We start from the raw sequence: 21,154 nt of genomic DNA, 5'->3' as shown, positions 1-21,154 counted from the left end.
ATAAAACTTGTCTATACCTGTTTCACCAGCTATTATTACGGAAAAGCTATGACCAAATCTAAAACGTGGTTCATTATTGCTTATAGTTGAAATAATTTGTTGGCATTTGGCTGAATTGAATTTATTTTGATAGAATAGCATGTATGTTTTAAAATCCATATTTGCATTCATTTATCAATATGACAGCAGTGGGAATTTAAAGTTGCTATTAAATTGATCATTTGTTGAAACCTAAAACCTGGTATATTTTAGTGATGGCTTGGAGAATGTTCTGGCCTCATGAACCACAGTACACTTCAGTTAAATCTGAAACAAAGGCCTTTCAACTCACATCTCCTAATGTCTCAGTTTTAACCTATAATATTTAAGATAATGCCATACTACGGTGCAGTATTATTGTGTTAGAGTGCATGAGATCTGTTAAAACCTAACCAATTCTTAAACAAAAAAAAATTTCACTATAAAAACTGGCTAAAGTTGAAAGAGACACACACACTAACATCACAGAATTGGTGTGTTACTGAATATAGTGGAGTTGATATTGGATCATAAAATGTTTGCACACATAAAGGTCTGTGTTTAATACAGCCATCCCTGTCTCTCCAACTGTCACAACCATTCATGTTTCTTATGGAAGTCTTCAAATTCTGCATTCACTTTAAATTTCAGTACAAAAATATCAACATTTTGTGACTTAATTAATATAAATTGTGTGCACATACATTGACATACTCATGGATGTATGTATGGGAGCATGCATTTAGTTTAAGCCAGATGCCTGCTATATGTGAAACCTATTACTTTGACAGAGTCTTACAATTCTTTTACACTTGTTCAGCAGAAGCATTGCTTTTAAGGTTACCATTTTTTGCCCATCCCTTATTGCTCTTAAGAAAATGGTGGTGAATTGCCTTTGTGAACCTGGAGTCCATATGGTGTATAGGTACATGCACGGTATTGTTTGACAGGGAGTTCCAGATGTTTAACTCAGCAACAACGAAGGAACAGTGATACATTTTCATGTCAGGATAATGTGTGACTTGGAGGGAACTTGCAAGTGGGAGTGTTTACATGTGTCTGTTGCCCTTGTCCTTCTAAGTGTTAGAGTTTATGGCTGTGGATGGTGGTCAAGAAGGAACCTTTTGAGTTTCTGCAGTGCATGGTACACACAAATATCTTTGTGTGCTTGTGGTGAGGGGAATGCAAGTTTGAGATGGGTAATATGGGATGATCAGCCGGCTGCTTGTCCTGGATGGTCTCCTGAATAATGCTAGAGCTGTTCAAAATATTCTTTCATACTTCTAGCTCATGGACAGATTTTGTGGAATCAGGTGGTGAATTACATGCTGCAGATTTCTCTGTCGAGGACCTACTTTTGTAGTATTTCGGTCCAGTTCAGTTACTGGTCAATGGAAACCCTCAGAATGTTGATGGTATGGTGTTCAGCAATAGTAATTTCATTGATCATCTGTGGAGATTTGTTAATGTTCTTTTGCTGGAGATGGTCACTTACATGGCATGAGTATTGCTTGCCACTTATCAGCTCAATCCTGAGCATTGTCTAGACCCTACTGCATATCGACACAGACTGCTATGCTATCTGAGGAATTGTGAATGGCAATAAATGCTGTGCAGTCATTTTTGAACCTTCTCTACTTCCTAGTTTGGAAAGCAAGATCATTGACAAAGCAACTAAAAATGGTTGGTCAATGGTGAGCAGGTTATTTCAAGAATACCAAATTTCAACAGGAAAAATGATTCACATTGCATGAGAAACAAGATATTGAGTAGTTGGCAAGAGGGCTCTGATTGGTCGAGGTGTTGCCATGAGAAATATACCAGAGTGCAATTATCCCAAAGCCTTTGTTTAAATTTAAGTAAAGCTAAGTTTGAGATTCTGGTTGAGATATTGCCATGTGGTCTGCAACAGAGGATGGTTATAACCCAAGCTTTTGCTTTGTTGAAAAGGTGCAAAGCCTGAACAAATTCCTTTTACCTGAGGAGAACTGGGTTCCTCTGTAGTTTACAAGTGCAAGTGAATCAGATTTCGAGCCTGACTGAATATATTGGATAAACAGAAATCAGATGAAGCGTGCATAGGGATGCAGTATATTTATTCAGATGCAGAAAGCTTAATCACAAATTGGAAAAATTTAGAACCAACTGTGCACACAAGTGTTCCTGAAATTTAGCCAATGAAAACATTTCATACTAGTTTACAGCACTGGTAAGACTCCCATATTTGGTGTGCTAGAATCACTCGACCCATTACAGCATTAGAACAATAGACTTGGTGTCTTTTCAAACTACAGAGGAACCTTGATTATCCAAAGGACACGGGTGGGGAGTATTTCATTCCGTTAATCGAATGCCAGATAACATAGTTTAGCCAAGCATCGGGACCTTGCCAGATAATCCAAAATTCCGATAATCAAATTTCAGATAATCGTGGTTCCTCTGTATATTACTGAACTATGTTGGCTAGTCAATCATTTATATGCCATGAAGTATTCTGGATGGTTCAGGTATTCTATTATGGGTTTCCTTGGTTCATCAGGCCTCATATCATGAAGCCAGTTCAAACATGATGAGATCGCACTTACCTCTCCCTGTCTTTCAATTTGGATAGCATCTAGTCGGTTACACTCATAGGAATGCAATTGACAATGTTAGGGTTATGATGTTCAAAATTGGAAACAATCAAAGCTTCTTGATTTTGTAGAAGTTGCTACTTGATGCAAGGATCAACATTATTATCATTTCAATGTGTATCGCTAAATAATTGCTTTGAATCCCATTAAAAAATGTAACTGGTAAGGATACAAATCTCCAGTTCCAGCTTCAAAGTGGAAATTTCAGTGGAGGTTAGTGTTTTTTTAGCAAACAACAAGAAAAAAAAGTTATAATTCTTGAAAATATCTGAATAAATATATATTACAGGGTGAAATAAGTCAGTTGAATAATTCAGCCATTTTCTGAAAAAAAAATAACTTAGTGAAGTCAGGATAACTTATGGTGTGCAGGGTTTCAAGATTAGTTTAACCGTCTGAAACAGGGATCCAACTGTATTCATACAATAGAAGATTTTTTCAAAAATGCTGTTCTTTGGAATATAGCAAGGATAATCTGCAAATATATCAATGAAAGATGTAACTGAATTATGATTTTATAAGCACAGTGAAATTTGTAATAATTAATATACATATTAATTATATCAATTTTCATGCTACAATTTGGAACAGTTTATTGATTTTACTATAAATTATTGGAAATTAGGATAATTACCAAATTAAAACTTGGTTGCCAATCCAACTCACTTAAAATTTAAAATGTTCAACTATTTCTCTATAGAGGGAAGCAGTGAGACGTGACTGAGGAGAATTCTGGGAGAAATCGGCTGGTTAACCACAACTGTGATGGGGATCGTGGAGGACCCGGTGTCAAAGAACAATGAAGGTCCAAACATTACATTAATGTTTCTCTCCCTCCTTGAAGCAAAAAAGAGAGGGCGGGGCTGTTAGAAAATTTAGTTGCAGCTAAGAAACAGCAAATCCTCAGCAGTGAGGTCAAAGTATTGCTGCTGTGGTCAATGTACAGGCTTTGGTGAGTGTCAGACTTCACTGAGGAGGTGAGTGACATTAAGGGACTGCAAGATAAGGTTTTTACTTTTGTTTTAATCCAGTAGTTCCTAGAGTGGCAGTAAGGGCAGTTAGTGGAGCGGTATACTCATCCTGTGAGATGTGGGAAGTCATGGAGAAGTCAAATGTTCCTGACAACTATTTCTACCTACAGCTCCTCTCAGACCACATGAATCAGTTGGAGTGGCAGGTGACTCACCGAGGAGCATACAGGAGGCACAGATTTTATAGATAGGAGTTTCAGGGATGTGGTCACATCAAAGGCTCAGCCAGATAGATGGGTGACCACCAGGAACAAAGGAGACAAAGGATGAGACTGTCACTATCTATAACAACTCAAGGAGATTCTGTCATTCAGTAGAGAGTATATCTCTTTTCCACTGAAAAAGTGATTCATTGTCCCTGTTCTGATGCAGGAGAAGCTCACTGGGATAGATTAGAAACCTGAAAACAATAACACAAAATTTAACTAAAAGTACAAAAAAGAAATTGAAATAAATAATTTGGATGTGAGCATAAGAGGTATAGTTAATACGTTTGCAGATGACGCCAAAATTGGAGGTATAGCGGACAGCAAAGAAGGTTACCTCAGATTACAATAGGAGCTTGATCAGATGAACCAATGGGCTGAGGAGTGGCAGATGGAGTTTAATTTAGATAAATGCGAGGTGCTGCATTTTAATGGGAAGGTGCGAGGGTGTGTTGCTGAACAAAGAGACCTTGGAGTGCGGATTCATAGCTCCATGAAAGTAGAGTCACAGGTCGATAGGATAATGAAGAAAGCATTTGGTAAGGTTTCCTTTATTGGTCAGAGTACTGAGTATAGGTGTTGGGAGGTCATGTTGCAGCTGTACAATATATTGTTAGGCCACTGTTGCGAGATTGCGTGCAATTCTGGTCTCCTTCCTATCAGAAGGATGTTGTGAAACTTGAAAGGGTTCAGAAAAGATTTACAAGAATGTTGCCAGGGTTGGAGGATTTGAGCTAGAGGGGAGAAGCTGAACAGGCTGAGGCGGTTTTCCCTGGAGCTTTGGAGGCTGAGGGGTGACCTTATAGAGGTTTATAAAATCATGACGGGCATGGATAGGATAAATAGACAAAGTATTTTCTCTTGGGTGGGGGAGTCTAGAACTAGAGGGCATAGATTTAGGGTGAGGGGGTAAGATATAAAAGAGATCTAAAGAGCAACATTTTCACACAGAGGGTGGTACGTGTATGGAATGAGCTGCCAGATGAAGTGGTGGAGGCTGGTACAATTGCAACATTTAAAAGGCATGTGGATGGGTATATGAATAGGAAGGGTTTGGAGGGAAATGGGCTGGGTGCTGGCAAGTGAGACTAGATTGAGTTGAGATAGCTGTTTGGCATGTATGAGTTAGACCGAAGGGTCTGTTTCCATGCTACACATCTCTATGACTCTAAATGAGACCCAAATTGCACACTGAAATGTTCAGCACAATTAGCATAAAGCGATAAGGCAAAGCTGGTATTTCCAATCTTGCTCATTGTCAGCTAACATTCATACCATGAGGTTACTCAGAGGTTCTGGGCTTTTGAGTTTAAGTGCAGGCTCTTTCTAATGTATCATAAACAAATAGATTTGATGCTGCTAAATTGTCTATGAATTTGTTGTGTAGTTAATTTTTTAAAAAAGTTCACCAATGTATTTTCTCAACTTGAATTTTTAGTTTAGTACTATGTAACAATACACTTTGCGATGTCACATGTCATATGTCATATTATCCTTACATTCAGGTTGTATGAAGTGAATTATTTTTGAGTTCCAATCTCAATCTTGGGTTTAGATTCAAAGTGCACATTGTAATGTGAGACAGCACATTAAAAATAATTTTAATCCTCAAACAGCAGGATTTGGAACCAATATTATTTTTCTGTGATGTTTACATTCTTCGAGTTTTATTTTAAATCAGAAATCAAGCTGTATTTTTGTGTAAGTAATAACAATTAATAGATATTTGGTGAGAAGAGGTTGGGTGCTGAACTCCTGTCTGAGATCATATAACAAAACAAGGAAAAGCATCAACTGTATTATTGACAACACCATAAACTAAAGTGACACATGAAAAGCAATGTGAAAACATTTTTAAAAAGGTGCAGTGTAATGTAAACAAAATATGTGTTTAAAATATTTTAGATCACAGAAGGTTCCATACAGCTACAAGTGAGACAGGCAGCTGGGATCCATACTTAAAATGTGTGGCTGGAAAAGCGCAGCAGGTCAGGCAGCATCCAAGGAGCAGGAGAATCGATGTTTTAACGTCGATTCTCCTGCTCCTTGGATGCTGCCTGACCTGCTGCGCTTTTCCAGCAACACATTTTCAGCTCTGATCTCCAGCATCTGCAGTCCTCACTTTCTCCTAGATGAGATCCATAAACAAAGATTCATCAGCCTCTCATACATGCAAACAGAGATGCACAAAGGACTGGGTCAATGAACCAATGGTTAAATGGCAGGTTTCAAAATAACTGGTTTAGAAGCACTGAGTCCAAAGAATTCTGAAAATCTTCTGAGAAAGTTAGTGATTATTGCTCTAAATTGGTAAATGTGGGTGAAGTTGAACCATTAAAATATAGTACATATGCTGTGGTGTTCACATGGAAATATATCATCGTTAGGTAAGTGGGTGGATTCTAATCTTAAATTTCTGCACACAACTGCAATATTCAATGGTGATTTCATAGGTATAGAATACATATATCCATAAACACCTTCCATTCCTTGGAAATTAACAAAGAACTTTGAGTAGTCAACTCATTTTACATGAGTTCTAGCAGTATAGAATCTAACAACAGACAAATGCACCTCCTAACAAGCAACACTTTTAATTTGATTCAATATTACTCATCCCGCCTTCTTCCATTGTTTCCACAATGAGCTCGGATGTCCAGGTTGCCTCTCCTAGGCTGTTGATGGCCTTGCAAGTATATTTGCCATCATCATGTGCAGATACATCAGAAATAATCAAAGAACAGTTTCCGTCTTCATCATATTCAATTTGATAGTGGCGAGACTCCTTGATGGGCTGTTCACCCTTGAACCACATAACTTCAGGATCTGGGTAGCCTATGAAAAATATACAATTACACTGTTAGAAATATTCATAGATATTAAATAATTACCTGTTGTGCGTGATGGATTGATACTCCAATTTACAATAATTCTTATCTGAAAATGATTAAACTTTTGGCTATAATGTTCTATTTTAGCATATCTATTCTATGATGAAAATGCATTCCAGAATCCAGCACCCTCACCCTTGAGGCTTGGAGCAATACTTCTTTTGGTCATAAATTTGGCCTGCTGTCTTAATGAAATGAATTAATCTTTTTTTAAATTCACGGTTACCCTAAGAGATTTTATATTTACAGTATTTACAGATATGAACGGCAAGATTAAGCATTTAATGCTCCACTCACTTTTGCTCAGAGTTTAACACTTTCACCTGTTGGTTGTTCATTTTGGTTGAAATACGAATTGTGTAAATTGGAAAAGAATAATATTTGTCAGAAGAATACTTGTTTGAATATAGGTAGACAGATCATGGAATGATTTAAAAACATTAGAGTTGTTGTTATGGGCAATTTCAACTTCACCAAGATTGACTAGGACTCCCTTAGTGCCAGGAGCAGAATATGTTAGGTGTATCCAGGAGGGATTCTTGAAACAGTACGTAGGTGTATCCAGGAGGGATTCTTGAAACAGATGCTTTTCCTTGTTTTGTTACATGATCTCAGTCAATACAAATACAATAGACTTTGTATTGAAGAAAAAGCTTGGCCAGGTGATTGAAGATTCAGAAGGGGCTGAATTTAAGAACAGTGATCAAATTCCACTAGTTTTAAGATAGTTACAGATAAGGATTAGACTGCTCCACAGATGAAAGTGCTAGATTAGGGGAAGGCTAATTACAACAGTATTAGGCAGGAACTGGAGAAGTTAAATGGGGATGGTACATCAACATACACCATTTGGAGTCTTTTAAAGGCCAGTTGTTTATAATTCAGAACCAGCATGTTCCTTTGAAAGTGAAAGATAAGGATGGGCAAGTTCAAGAATCCCCTGAATGATATGAGTGTAAGATTAGTCAAATAGGAGAAAAGGAAGCATATGTAAGGTTTAAGAAAATGACATCAGACAAGGTCCTTGAGGAACATAAAGGAAGCAGGTAAGAATTTAAACAAAGAATTAGGAGGGCTAAAAGGGGTCATTAAAGTCCTTGGTGAGTAGGATTAAAGTGAGTCCCAAGGCATTTTATGGATATTAGATGCAGAAATGTAGCTAGGAAAAAAGGTAGGTGCATTTAAGGACAACAAGTGAATTTATGCATGGAACCAGCAAATGTGAGTGAGGTCCTTAATGAGTAGTTTGCATTGGTATTCACCAAGAAAAAGGATGTGGATGATGGTAAGATTAGGGAGGGGCATGTTGATATTCCAGGGCATGCTGATATTAAGGAGGAGGAAGTTTTGGTTGTCTTGAAAAATGTTAGGGTAGATAACTACCCAGGACCTGATGGGATCTATCCCAGGATACTGAGGTAGGCAAGGGAGCAAATTGCTGGGGCCTTGACCGAGATTTTTGTATCCTCTTTAGCCACATGGAGAATAGCCAATGTACCTTTGTTTAAGAAAGGCATCAGGAATAATTCAGAAAATTATAGACCGGTGGGCCTTACATCAGTGGTGGGGAAATTAGTGGATAAGATTCTTAGGGACAGGGTTTACTTACATTTGGAAAATAATGGACTTATTAAAGGTAGTCAGCATGACTTTGTGGGGGCAGGTCGTGTCTCACAAATTTGATTCAGTTTTTTGAGGAAATAACAAAGATGATTGATGAGAGTAGGACAGTGGTTGTTGTTTACATGGACTTTACTAAAGATTTGACAAGGTCCTTCACGGTAGGCTGGCCAGAAGATTAAATCACATAGGATTCATAGTGAGTTGGAATTATCATAGAAGACAGAGGGTAGTTGTGGAGGTTATTTTTCTGTCTGGCTATTCCCCAAAGATCAGAGCTAGGACCTCTGTTGCTTGAAATATGTATATAAATGACTTGGATGAAAATGTACGTGGTCTGATCAGTAAGATTCCAGACAACACGAAAATAGGAAGGTAGATTGTCAAAGGATACAGCAGTATACAGATCAATTGAAAACTTGGATGGAGAAATGGCAGATGGAGTTTAATTTGGACAAGTGTGAGCTGATACATTTTGGGAGATCAGATGCTAAAGGAAAGTATACAGGAAATGGCAGGATCCTTTGGAGCACTGATATACAGAGGGGAATTGGGGTGCAAATCCATAGCTCACTGAAAGTGGTAACACAAATGATAAATTAGTAAAGATGGCATATACCACGCTTACCTTCATCAGTTGGTGAACTGAGTATAAAAGTTAACAAGTCATGGTGAAGTTATATAAACTTTAGTTATGCCACAATTGGAGAATTGTGCGCAGGTCCTGTCACCACATTATAGAAAGGATATGGAGACTTGGGAGAAGGTGCACCAGAGATTTATTAGGATGTTGCCTGGATTGGAATGTATTAGCTCCAAAGAGAAGCTTGGATTGTTCTTGCTAAAGGTGAAGGGTGACCTGATAGAAGTACATAAAATTATGAGAGGCATGGATAGGATGGATAGTTGGATTCTTTTTCCCAGGGCGAAAATGCCAAATACTAGTGGGGCATAGGCTTTAGGTGAGAAAGGGCAAGTTTAAAGGAGATGTACGAGGCATTTTTTTTTCTCACAGAGTAGTAGATATTTGAAACATCCTGCTGGGGAGGTGGTAGAAGTGGATACAACAGCCACATTTAGGAGGCATTTAAACAGACACATGAACAGGCAGAGAGTAGCGGAGTACAGACCATGTACAGCCAGATGAGATTAGTTTAGAATGGCATCTTGGTTGGCGCAGATAAGATGGGCTGAAGGGCAAGTTCTTGTGTTGTACTGTTCTATGTTCTATAAGGAAATATAGCAAGTTAGCAGAAGTGGCACATCAACATTGCAATAGAGAGTTAGATCCAGACTAGAAATGGTTAGTTTTCATGATGTAATTGCAAGGGAGGAGTTCCCGAACATTAAGATTAGATTACTTACAATGTGGAAACAGACCCTTCGGCCCAACAAGTCCACACCGACCCGTCGAAGCGTAACCCACCCAGACCCAGTCTCCTACATTTACCCCTTCACCTAACACTACGGGCAATTTAGCATGGCCAATTCCCCTAACCTGCACATTTTTGGATTGTGGGAAGAAACTGGAGCACCCAGAGGAAACCCACGCAGACACGGGGAGAATGTGCAATCTCCACACAGAGAGTTGCCTGAGGCGGGAATTGAACCCGGGTCTCTGGCGCTGTGAAGCAGCAGTGCTAACCACTGTGCCACCATGCTGCCCACAAACTTCCATTAACGCCCACAAACTTCCTCAAAGTTCACAAATAGATAGTTAAGTGGGACATTCAGCACTACTGAGCAGCATAACAGGCACGAGGAGCCAAATGGTCTTGCTCCTGCTCCTTGTTCTTACATACAAAAAACTAAGAGAGCAAATAAACATTTTTCAGATTGAAGAAGTTATTTTCTATTTACCAGGGTGACACAAGGGATGGAAAACTGTAGTTCTAAAGTAAGGCATGAGCTAGTGCAGCCATTTCCACTCAAGCAACATATGTGAAGAAGAGATTGACTAGAAGTGTTTAAAATTACAGATGTTTTATTTAGTATGAATAAGAGAACTATTTCCTCTGTTTAGCCTTCTGTGCCAATGGTTATAAAGGTTAAATTGTCACTAAGAGACGGGGGATGAAATTGAGAAGTTTCTTTTTACAATTGACTGTGAGATTATTGAACACATTGCTGCAGAGAGTGACTATGGAAGAGATTGCAAAACCTTTTCAGAGAAAACTGAATAAAAATGTAAACTGTGGATGATGCATTGTTATGGGGTGTAAGTAGGGTGTAGGGATTAGTTTTGGCTTGCTTGGGTAATGGATTATATGGTCTCTTCTGCATAAGCTTCTCAGGTTAAATTGCATTATATTATTCATCAATTAAAAAAACAAGTAGAGCTTTATAACAGGAATGGTAATTTAACATTTTTATATTACAATGTACTTTGCATTGTATTTCAAATTTGTTGCCAACAAAATTCATTGCATTCACTAATCTGGATAAAGGTTCCATGATATAGAATGGCTTTGATCTCAATGTATGGATTTGAGAATGCAATTGTTCCTCTTAAAAAGTTTCAGTTATTCACCAAAGTTGATCCAAATAGAGTGGTTTTACATGAACAATGTACTCTTCTGCTTCTTAATGTAAGATAATACAAACTTCTACTGACGTATTCTGAATCTCAATCAGAAACTGAATTTACCATCAATCTTGCAGTCAAAGCGAGCAGCACTCCCTTCTACAACTTCAGTGTCTTCAAAAGTCTTGGAAAAATAAGGCTTAAAACTTTGCCGTTCTTCGGAAACTGCCTCGAGAAGCATCTTGGCTTCATCAGCTGAGATAAGGAAAGACAAAACATTGAAATAGAATGTCCATTTTAGGTCACTATGTGAAACCATAATACCCACACATACTGGGCAAATGCCAATGTTGAAGTAGCTGAGATATGTTTTATACTTTATACTAGTTGTCAAGAGACTGACCTAAAAACAAAGATTGTCACTATTAATGCATGCTTATTGAAACACAATGTTCTTACACTAATTTGTATTGAGGCTTGTTTGGTAAGTTCTCCCATTTCCCACTGGTTGAAGGTTAAATATCAGCTAAATGGTAAATATACAATAGTCCCAAGTTTTTGAAATTTACAAACTGAATCTCCAAATGGTGCTATCTCCGAACCTGTTGATACAATTATGTTGCGCATAAAACTGTTTAAACTGTTGGCAAATGAGCAAAAGGGGGATTAGAGGGATTAACACTCATCCCAGTTTAATGTGTCACTGCTAACAAGAAAATCTATGCATGTATCATTTATGTCATTTATTGATGGAAGTACAAATGCCCATACATACACTTATCACATTCTTCACTAACAAGAAGTTGTAAAGAACATGTAACAACACAATAGTCTTCATTAATACTGCAGATTGAATAGAAGTAGGGTTGCTTGTATGATTTAAGTAGTAACATGATCATTATTCTGTTATTTGTATAACCATGTGATAATAAAAGTGCAGAAGATACGTTTTATGATACTGCAATACAATGTCAGGAGTAAGGTGTATTTCAGCATCACAGTTGACAAAACTGTTTTATCATTTTGATAGACAGTAGAAATCCTGTAGCATTTTCTGTTCTGGATCAACATCTGTAGCTATGTCCCCATTTAGCCTTGTGCTGTGCTCCAAATGAATTCTGGTATTTCTATTCAGACACATTTTCAGAAATTTTCCTCAGTATTTAAATATGAAGTGCAAATGCCATCATACTTCATTCTGAAACACTGTCACTGGAAATTAGGGGAAGGCATGTCAAGGTAGGCTTCCTGTCCATATCCTGCCACTGGGGAATTTTATTGACAGCAAACTTAAATCTTGAAAAACCCTTTTAAGGGTCATTTTCTCAGGCTGCCAACAAAATGTTGGATTGTGAATCAAATTCTTCACTGGGTTGGGAGGCCACAGCTGAATGCAGGAATTCTGCATTTTAAGAACAGGCAAGATTCTTGGATCATCATGCCAGATTTATTATTTTACAGCAACATTTTAGTTCTAATGAGCTTATTGCTCAAACTACATTGTGTATTTTTGGGAGGAATGTAATAATTGAAACATAAAGAAGTAACAAATGTGTTAATTGCCTGGCTGCAGTACTGATTTATATTCTTCATGTAAACATGACTGAAAAATGTCAAAAAGCCCTAATTTTTATTACCTTCGGCTTCTGGCTTTTCAGCAGAATCTGGAGGACTGGTGGGCGCGTTTCCCAGTGAAGTCTTCCTCCCACTCAGACCAGATAACATTGCCATAGAAGACAGCCGTCCTATTGCTCTGACTGCATGTCCTGTTTTCTATAAATCACAAAAGAACTTAATGATTTGAAATTTTGTCTGACAAAGTGTGATATAGACTATGAGATTCATGTATATTTTTACGATGTTGTGTGTTAAGTTTGGAATTTTGTAATTTGAAGTAGTGGCAAGAAAGGAAAGCTAGGTTTGTTAACACTAGATTATCTTCAAGTAAGGAGTTAGTGATAGTCCCAGACTAGAAGTGTTTGGATAACATCCTGAAGAGGTTGTTTCAACCAAGAACATTTACGCTCAGGAGTATGATAGCTCTTGGGATAAGCAATCAGAATTTCCAGACTGCGAGTTAAAGCAAAATTAAACTCATGGATGTGCTGGAGAGTGATTTTCTGCTGTGGGTCCTGTACAAGGGCTGCTTTTGGATACTGTACAGGAGTGTTTTTGGTAATGATTAGGTTATGTTGTGTGTTTTAACATCTTTATATTTTGATACAAGTAGTCTGGTTTATTCTATTTTTTTCATTACTTTTACTTAACAAACTTCTGTTTTATTGTGAAAAGCAAACCTGCAACATTGTGTGCTTATGTTTCAGTAAGGCACCACCTCATTAAAAACAAACCAAAACAAAATATGATCTATCAAGCTATATTTCAGCCTGCGATCTGACATGACTCCTTCACTAACTTGATAGAAATTTCAGGTAGATCTGTAAATGGGAAATCTGCCTGCAACAGGCAGGAGGAAGCTTAGCTGTGCAAATCAGAGAAATACACTAGTTGTAGAACTAAAACCAAAGATGGTTTTGGCCTTAAAATGTCAATTGGTGTTATTGAAACTCCAGTCATTCTGTATCGATTACAGGCAGAAGCTAGAGAACAATCTCATGAGCTTCTTTTAAAAATAAATATAGATTAGATTACATTACAGTGTGGAAACAGGCCCTTCGGCCCAACAAGTCCACACCGACCCGCCACCCACTCATATAGCAATTTAGCATGACCAATTCACCTGACCTGCACATCCTTGGACTGTGGGAGGAAACCGGAGCACCCAGGGGAAACACACGCAGATACGGGGAGAACATGCAAACTCCACACAGTCAGTCACCTGAGGCGGGAATTGAACCCGGGTCTCCGGCGCTGTGAGGCAGCAGTGCTAACCACTGTGCCACCATGCCGCCCACTAAAATATGTTTTAAAATCTGTGGGGAGAGAAACAGAATTATGGGCTGGGATTTAAATTCCTGCTGGGACTGGTGTTGAAGAAATGGAAAATAAAAATAAGAGTTCCCTTCACAGAGTGCAAGCAGCATGAGAGTGCAATCACTGGGAGTTGAGCAAGTGGGAGTGTCAGCAAGTGAGGGAGGGAGGCATTGCTGTGTTTTGTTCCAGCCACTTTTGGAAGGCACTGCTGGTTAGATCTAAGGTGAATACCAGGCTTTGTTGAGGAGGATGAGCATCAACAAGGTAAGACTAAGACCTTTCTCCCCCAACAAAGTCCACTAGCTATCAAAGAGGCAGAGATGGCATTCAGTGCAGTGGTATGCTCCTGCTGTGAGATATGGGAGGTCAGGGAGCAGTTAGTGTCCCCAGACTATGTCTGCAAAAGTGTGTCTGGCTGCAGCACCTCTCAGACCAAATGGATCAGTTGGAACTGCTGTTGGAAGCATTGAGGAGCATACAGGAGGCAGAGAGTGTGATAGCAGGTGGTCACACTGCAGGTACAGTTAGCTAGATGGGTGACCGCCAGGAGAGGTAGGCAGGTAGTGCAGGAGTCTCCTGTGGCTAATGCTCTCTCATACAAGTTTACCGTTTGAATATTATTGGGGGTAGCCTCTCATGTGAAAGTAGCAGCAGCAACTAGGCCTTTGGCACCACGACTGGCTCTGCTGTAAAGCAGAGTGTGGCAAAGTCCAAACGAGCAATTGTGATAGGGACTATCCAGTCAGGGCACAGGCAAGCATTCCTGCGGCCACAGGCGAGACTCCAGAATGGTGTGTTGTCCCCCAACTTTGGGACCAATGACCATCATTCTATTCTTCTTTTAAAATAAAAGAAAGAGGCTATGTCATATATAGACATAGACAGTTGGGATCAAGTGAATTCCTTGAGGAATATTGGTGTCAGAGTATAATTATAGGGAAAATCAGGAGGGCAAAAAAGGGAAATGAGATAGCTTTGGCAGATAAGATTAAAAAAAAATTAAAAGAGATTCTACAAGTATATTATGGCCAAAATGAGGCAGAGAATAAGGCCCCGTAAAGAGCAATGGGGCCATCTATGTTTGGAAACACAGGAGATGGTGAGGTTCTAAACAACTATTTCGCATCAGTATTTACTGTGGAGAAAGATATGGAAGGTAGGGGACTCAAAGAAATAAATGGTGATTACCTGAAAAGAGTTCACATTACAAAAGAGGGAGTGGTGGAGGTTTTGATATACATAAAGGTAGAGAAATAGCCAAGACCTGAGCAAGTCTATCCCAGGTCATTGTGGGAAGCTAGGGAAGAAATTGTGGGTTCCTAACAGAGATATGTGTATCACTGACCCCCATGGGTGAGGTGCTAGAAGACTGGAGGGTAGCTAACGTTGTGCTATTATTTAAGAAAGCTGCAAGGAAAAGCCAGGGAACTACATATCCGTGAGCCTAATGTCAGTAATGGTGAAGTTGTTGGAGGTGATTCTGAGAGACAGGATCTACATACATTTAGAAAGGGGAGAGGGCTCATTAGGGATTGTCAGCATGGTTTTGTGCATGGGAGATCATGTCTCACAGACTTGATTAAGGATTTTAAATAAGTGACCATTCAGACAGATGATGCAGAGAGGTAGACATTGTTGACATGGACTTTAGCAAGGCCTTCAAAAATGGTAAACTGCTTAGTAAGGTTAGATCACATAGGATCAGGGAGAGCAAACAACTTGACGGTAGGAGTCAGAGGCTAGTAGTTGAGGCTTGTTGTTCAGACTGGAGGCCTGTGACCAGTGGTGTACTCCAAGGATTAGTGCTGGGTCCATTTTTGTTCATCATTTATATAAGTGATTTGGATGAGAATATTGGAGGCATGGTTCATAATTTTGCAGATGACACCAACATTGATGGTATATGGACAGTGAAGAAAGGTATCTAGAGTACAATGGAATCGTGATCAACTTGGCCAGTGGGCTGAGGAATGGAAGATGGAGCTTAATTTGGTAAATGTGAGGTGTTGCATTTTGGCAAGACAAACAATGGCAGAACTTATATTGTTAATCATAGCATCATAGAATCCTGACAATTTTCCATGACTTCTCCACCTAGCCTGACATCTCTGGACACTGTGACAAAGCTGCTCCTTTCACAAGGTTGTAAACAACACAGACTCCGAAAAGTCTGGAGGTTGAAGAGTTTTAGGGCCAATTTGATCGTAAATAACACAGACTGCCTCCGGCAGAAGGCTTTCAAATTTAAAAAAACTGGTACAATGAATGGGGTGTGGTCAGTTCTCCAGCTCAGATTTTCTCTGGTTTGGTTTTTTTAAAGCAGTAGTGAAAAGAAAGGCTGCTGGACCCAGAAGCAGGTCCAGGCTGGTAACCTCTCTCTGACTTCTATCCAGGCTGGTACCCGACCACTATCCTGTGGTTGAAAAGCCAGTGGAAACTCAGGCAACTAAACTATTGCAGGACACATATCCTGGAATTTTTCTTGACTATGTGGTAATGAGTTCACAAAGTCACCAATTGGAACAGGAGAGATCAAAAAGTACAGATAAGAAATTTGAAGTGAAATTAGCAGAGACCCTGTTTGATCAGATGGTTGAGACAAACCAGGAGCAGATAGATGACAATGTAGACACCTTTAGCTCAGATAAGTTAACTGATTTATAGCAGAAAGATGAAAACTTAAAATTGTACCAAAAGGCATACATAGAAAACAAATCCAAAAGTGTCCCTGAATGCTATTTCTTAAAAATGAAGTCTTAATGAAGAAATGGAGACCATCATGTATTCAGGCAGATGAGAAATGGGCAGAAGTTCATCAAATTATATTGCCAATGGGGTATAGGAAGGAAGTGTTGCAAGTGGCGCATGAACTAACGCTTGGGAGTCATTTAGGAGTGAGAAAAACACAAGCTAAAATACAAAAACACTTTTACTGGCCTGGACTACGTGTAGCTGAATTTTTCCAGACATAGCTGAATTTTGTCATACATGTCAGGTAATTGGAAAACCACAGGCAGTAATAAATCCTGAACCTTTAGTACCAATTCCTGCATTTGAGAAACCTTTTACAAGGATCTTAATTGATTGTGTAGGTCCCCTACCTCAATCAAAATTTGGGAATCAATATTTGTTCTCAATAATGGATGTGTTGACTAGATTTTCAGAGCTGTTCCATTACACAATGTCACAGCTAAAAGGATTGTCGAGGAGTTACTCAAATTTTTCACTAGATATGACTACCGACAGAGATACAATCAGATCAAGGGTCAACTTCACATCAACATTATTCAAGTAAGTTATGGAAAGCTTAGGAATAAAACAATTCAAATCTACTGCAGCCCATCCAGAATCGCAGGGAGAGCTAGAAAGGTGGCATCAGACATTAAAGACCCTGTTGAGGGCTTCTAGTCAGGACCATCCAGATGACTGGGGTAAGGGGATTCCATTTGTGTTTTTTGCAATCAGAGATGGATCAAATTAATCAACCAAATTCAGTCCATTTGAATTAGTTTTTGGGCATGAAGTGAGAGGACCATTAAAATTGATTAAGGAGAAATTGGTAAGTCAGTATTCACAGACCACATTGTTGGACTATGTGTCAAATTTTAGGGAACGATTAAATAGAGCTGGGGAGTTGGCTGGACACAGCATTTAGAAGTATCACAGCATAGAATGAAACAGGAAGCAGGCAAGAAATCAAACATTCCCAATTTTGCTGTTGGGAATAAGGTATTAGTGTTACTTCCAGTGATAGGTGAACCTTTAAAAGCAAGTCGAAAGGAAATTGAGTGAGGTGTACTACTTGATAGGGACTCCAGACAAAAAGAAATCTCAAAGAGTATGTTGTGTGAATATTCTGAAAAAGTATTTGATAGGGAAGGAAAGCAAGAGGAGAAGGTGTTAATGATTACAACACAGAAGGAAGAACCAGGTTCAGAGGCATCTGAATTGGACATTCCTCAAATTAAATTGGACAGTGAGGAAGTTGTCAAAAATTGGGATAAATTATTGAGTTACCTTCCAGAGGAAAATCAAAATGACCTGACAGAGTTATTAACTCTCACATAGGGAGATAAGTGGAAATAAGCTGGGAAATATTAACCTAATTATGCAGGACGTAGATATAGGAGATTCTGTTCAGATCAAGCAACATCCTTTATAAGCATAGCCCTCTAAAGTTGGCACAGGTTCAGATGGAGATTGAACGCATGCTCCAAGACAATGTAATCAAAGTGAGTTACAATGACAGGAGTTCAGCCATCGTAATGGTGCCAAAACCAGACTGTACCCAATGGTTATGTGTGGACTATTGCAAAGTCAGTGCAGTTACAAAGACTGATGCATATCCAATTCTGCATCTGGAAGACTGTATTGAGAAAGTGGGACAAGCAACTTACATTTCTAAGTTGGAGTTGCTCAGAGGATACTGGCAGGTACCTTTGTCAAAAGAGCAAAGACAATTTTGGCTTTTGTAATGCTGAATGTGTCAGTTTAAAGTCACGCCATTTGGCATGAAAGATGTTTCAGCCACATTTCAGAGACTAATCAATGAGGTCATTGCCCAATTACCCAACCGTGTCATGGATATAGATGACCTGGTGATTTTTAGTCAGACATGGAAGGAACATTTACAGCATTTATCAGACCTGTTTAATCGACTTTGGAAGGCAGGCTTGGTGATAAACCTGGCTAAAAGTGAATTTGCCAAAGCCCAAGTCACCTTCCTGGACTATGTTACTGGACACGGACAAATGGCCCCATGGTTTGCAAAAACAAAGTTAATTAGGGAGTTTCCCATACCATCAACAAAGAGAGCACTTCTTGGGATTGAGTAGATTTTATCGAAAATTTGTACCAAATTTCAACAGTATGACTACTCACTCACTGGATTGCTAAAGAAAGGCAAGAGGTTTCAGTGAACAGTGGACAGTCTGAAGGCATTTGACAGCCTGAAATCTGTGTTAACCAGTGCCCCAGATTTAGCCAGATCTAATTACGCAAAACCATTCAAGGTGGCTATCGATGCAAGTGAAGTGGGTGTTGGTGCTGTGCTCTTGCAAGAAAATGATAAGAAGATAGAAAGACCTATTGAATATTTCTCCAGGAAGTCGAACATTCATTAGCAGAAATATTTGACCGTTAAGAAGGAGACTTTGAGCTTGGTGTTGGCATTACAACATTTCAGTGTTTATGTTACCAGTAATGCATCTGAGTCAATCATATATACTGATCATAACCTATTGTGGAGAAATTTAAGGACAAAATTTCCAGCGTGTTTAGATGGAGCTTGTTGTTACAGCTATTCAATTTGAAAATTGTGCATGTGGCAGGACGCATTGTCGAGACTCGAAAGAGAAGTGGAGGCATTTATGAACAAGAGTACAACAGATTGAAGCAGAATGTAGTTTTGCATGTTTGCACGTTTATAGTCAATGTAATGTATATATGTGTTTTAGAGTATTAACAAAATTTCAAGGATTTTAAAATTAAGGCACCTTTGAAAATTGATGGTTTATTTGTTTTTAAAGGGGGGGGGGCAGGTGTGACAAAGCTGCTCCTTTAACAAGGTTATGTGAATCCTTGTTTTTTTTCAGAGAGGTTGTAAATGACACAGACTCTGAAAAGCCTGAAGGTTGAAGGGTTTGAGGCCAATTTGATAACAGCTAACACAGACTGCCTCAGGCAGAAGGCTTTTAAGGTTTTATAAAAAGACACTCATATAATGAAAGGGGTGTGGTCAGTTCTCCCAGCTCAGCTTTTCTCTTTTTTTTTTAGCAGAGTGGTGTAAAAGCTGTTGGACCCAGAAGCAGGTCCAGGCTGGTACTCTCTCTCTCTGTCTTCCATCCCCGTAAGAACCTGTGTTTGATAATACCTTTTGTGCCAAGGGGTGTTTGTGGGGCTTGTTGTAAGTATTTGGAACAGCATCATTAAGTTGGGATGATCTGTTGGGCTTTCGTATAGGTTAAGTGATTCAGTATTCAGTATTCTGTTGTTTGTGTTTCATTCAGTAATCTTGTAAATAAATTCTGTTTTGTTTAAAGCTAAGTGGTTTGACTAGTTGATTCTCTCCTGAAATGTCTACTTTACACCTGCTTAAAATAACTTGCAAAGTTGGGGTCTGGGGCTACTTTCTTGCAATGTTTTGAGGGGGTCTGGCCTGGTCCATAACAACACTACAGGGCAAATTAGCATGGCCAATCCACCTTATGGGAGGGTCCTGGGCAGTGTTATCTAACAGAGAGACCTTGGCTTGCAGGTATATAATTCCTTGAAAGCGGCATCACAGGTAGACACAGTGATGAAGAAGGTCTTTGGCATGCTTGCCCTCATTGGTCAGAGCACTTAGTACAGGAATAGGGACGTCATGTTCTTTCTGTACCAGACATTGGTCAGGCCACATTTTGAGTATTGCGTACAACTCTGCTCGCCCTACTGTAGGATGGATGTTATTAACTGGATAGGATGCAAAAAAGATTAACAAGGATGTTCCAAGACTGAAGGGTCTGAGTTATAAGGAGAGGCAATGACTTGTTTCCACTGGATCACAGGAGGTTGAGGGCTCACCTTATAGATATTTATAAAATCATGAGGGGAATAGATAAAGTGAATAGCCAAGGTCTTTTCCCCAGGGTAGAGGAGTCCAAAACTAGAGGGCATAGTTTTAAGGTGAGAGGGGATAGGTTTAAAAGGGATCTGGGGGGCAACTTTCTCATACAGAAGGTGGTGTGTTTATGGAACGAGCTGCCAGTGCAAGTGGTAGAGGTGAGTACAATTACAACATTTAAAAGACATTTGGACAGGTACATGGATAGGAAAGATTTAGAGGGATATAGGCCAAATGCAGACAAATGGAACTAGTTTAGGAAACCTGGTCAGCATGGACGAGTTGGGCAGAAGGGTCTGTTTCCATGCTGTATGACCTTGTGACTCTCTTCATTCAATTCAGAAGGCAATACTGATAGAAATAGGGAAATCGTTCCAAAAAAATCAGCAGACGATGGACAAATCAGGAGAAAATAATCCACCTTATGGTGGATAATCCAAATCAGGAGAAAATAATCCCCAATGGGGAAGAAGCGCAATTTGTTGCTGATGACTGGAAAATAAAAATAATTGTATTCTAAGTGTGGTGTACATTGAAATAAGTTTTCAATCTCAGCCACTATATAGTAAAACGAATGGTACTTTGTTGTTTCATTGTTAGGATCGGGCATGGTATCATCTCTATAATAATGATTTGAAAAAAGACTATTCTAAATGCATTTCAGCAGTTTCAACACCACTTGTAGTTGGTAGT

At 39.1% G+C, this 21,154-nt stretch overlaps 1 protein-coding gene across 3 annotated transcripts in view; it reads right to left on the bottom strand.

Moving 5' to 3' along the window:
- Positions 1-2,095: 2,095 nt before the first annotated feature.
- Positions 2,096-21,154, bottom strand: part of LOC122551600 (myosin light chain kinase, smooth muscle-like) — a 424,085-nt gene continuing 405,026 nt past the window's right edge. For 2 of the 3 annotated variants that reach the window (XM_043693744.2, XM_043693743.2), the window contains exons 31-33: positions 12,561-12,696; positions 11,047-11,178; positions 2,096-6,723 (exon numbers count right to left, since the gene is read on the bottom strand). In XM_043693744.2, the coding sequence (XP_043549679.2) occupies positions 6,482-6,723; positions 11,047-11,178; positions 12,561-12,696 (510 nt within the window). In that variant the 3' untranslated portion in view covers positions 2,096-6,481. Of the gene's footprint in view, positions 6,724-9,529; positions 9,627-11,046; positions 11,179-12,560; positions 12,697-21,154 lie in introns of all 3 variants that reach the window. The other variant, XM_087989064.1, reaches the window with a different exon arrangement.

Source organism: Chiloscyllium plagiosum, unplaced genomic scaffold (assembly GCF_037043375.1).
Source record: "Chiloscyllium plagiosum isolate Xiang-an unplaced genomic scaffold, Cpla_swu_hap1 HiC_scaffold_7, whole genome shotgun sequence".
Classification (NCBI taxonomy): Eukaryota; Metazoa; Chordata; class Chondrichthyes; order Orectolobiformes; family Hemiscylliidae; genus Chiloscyllium; species Chiloscyllium plagiosum.
The sequence above is the reverse complement of the archived record's forward strand: the minus strand, read 5'-3'. Positions and strand labels throughout refer to the sequence as shown.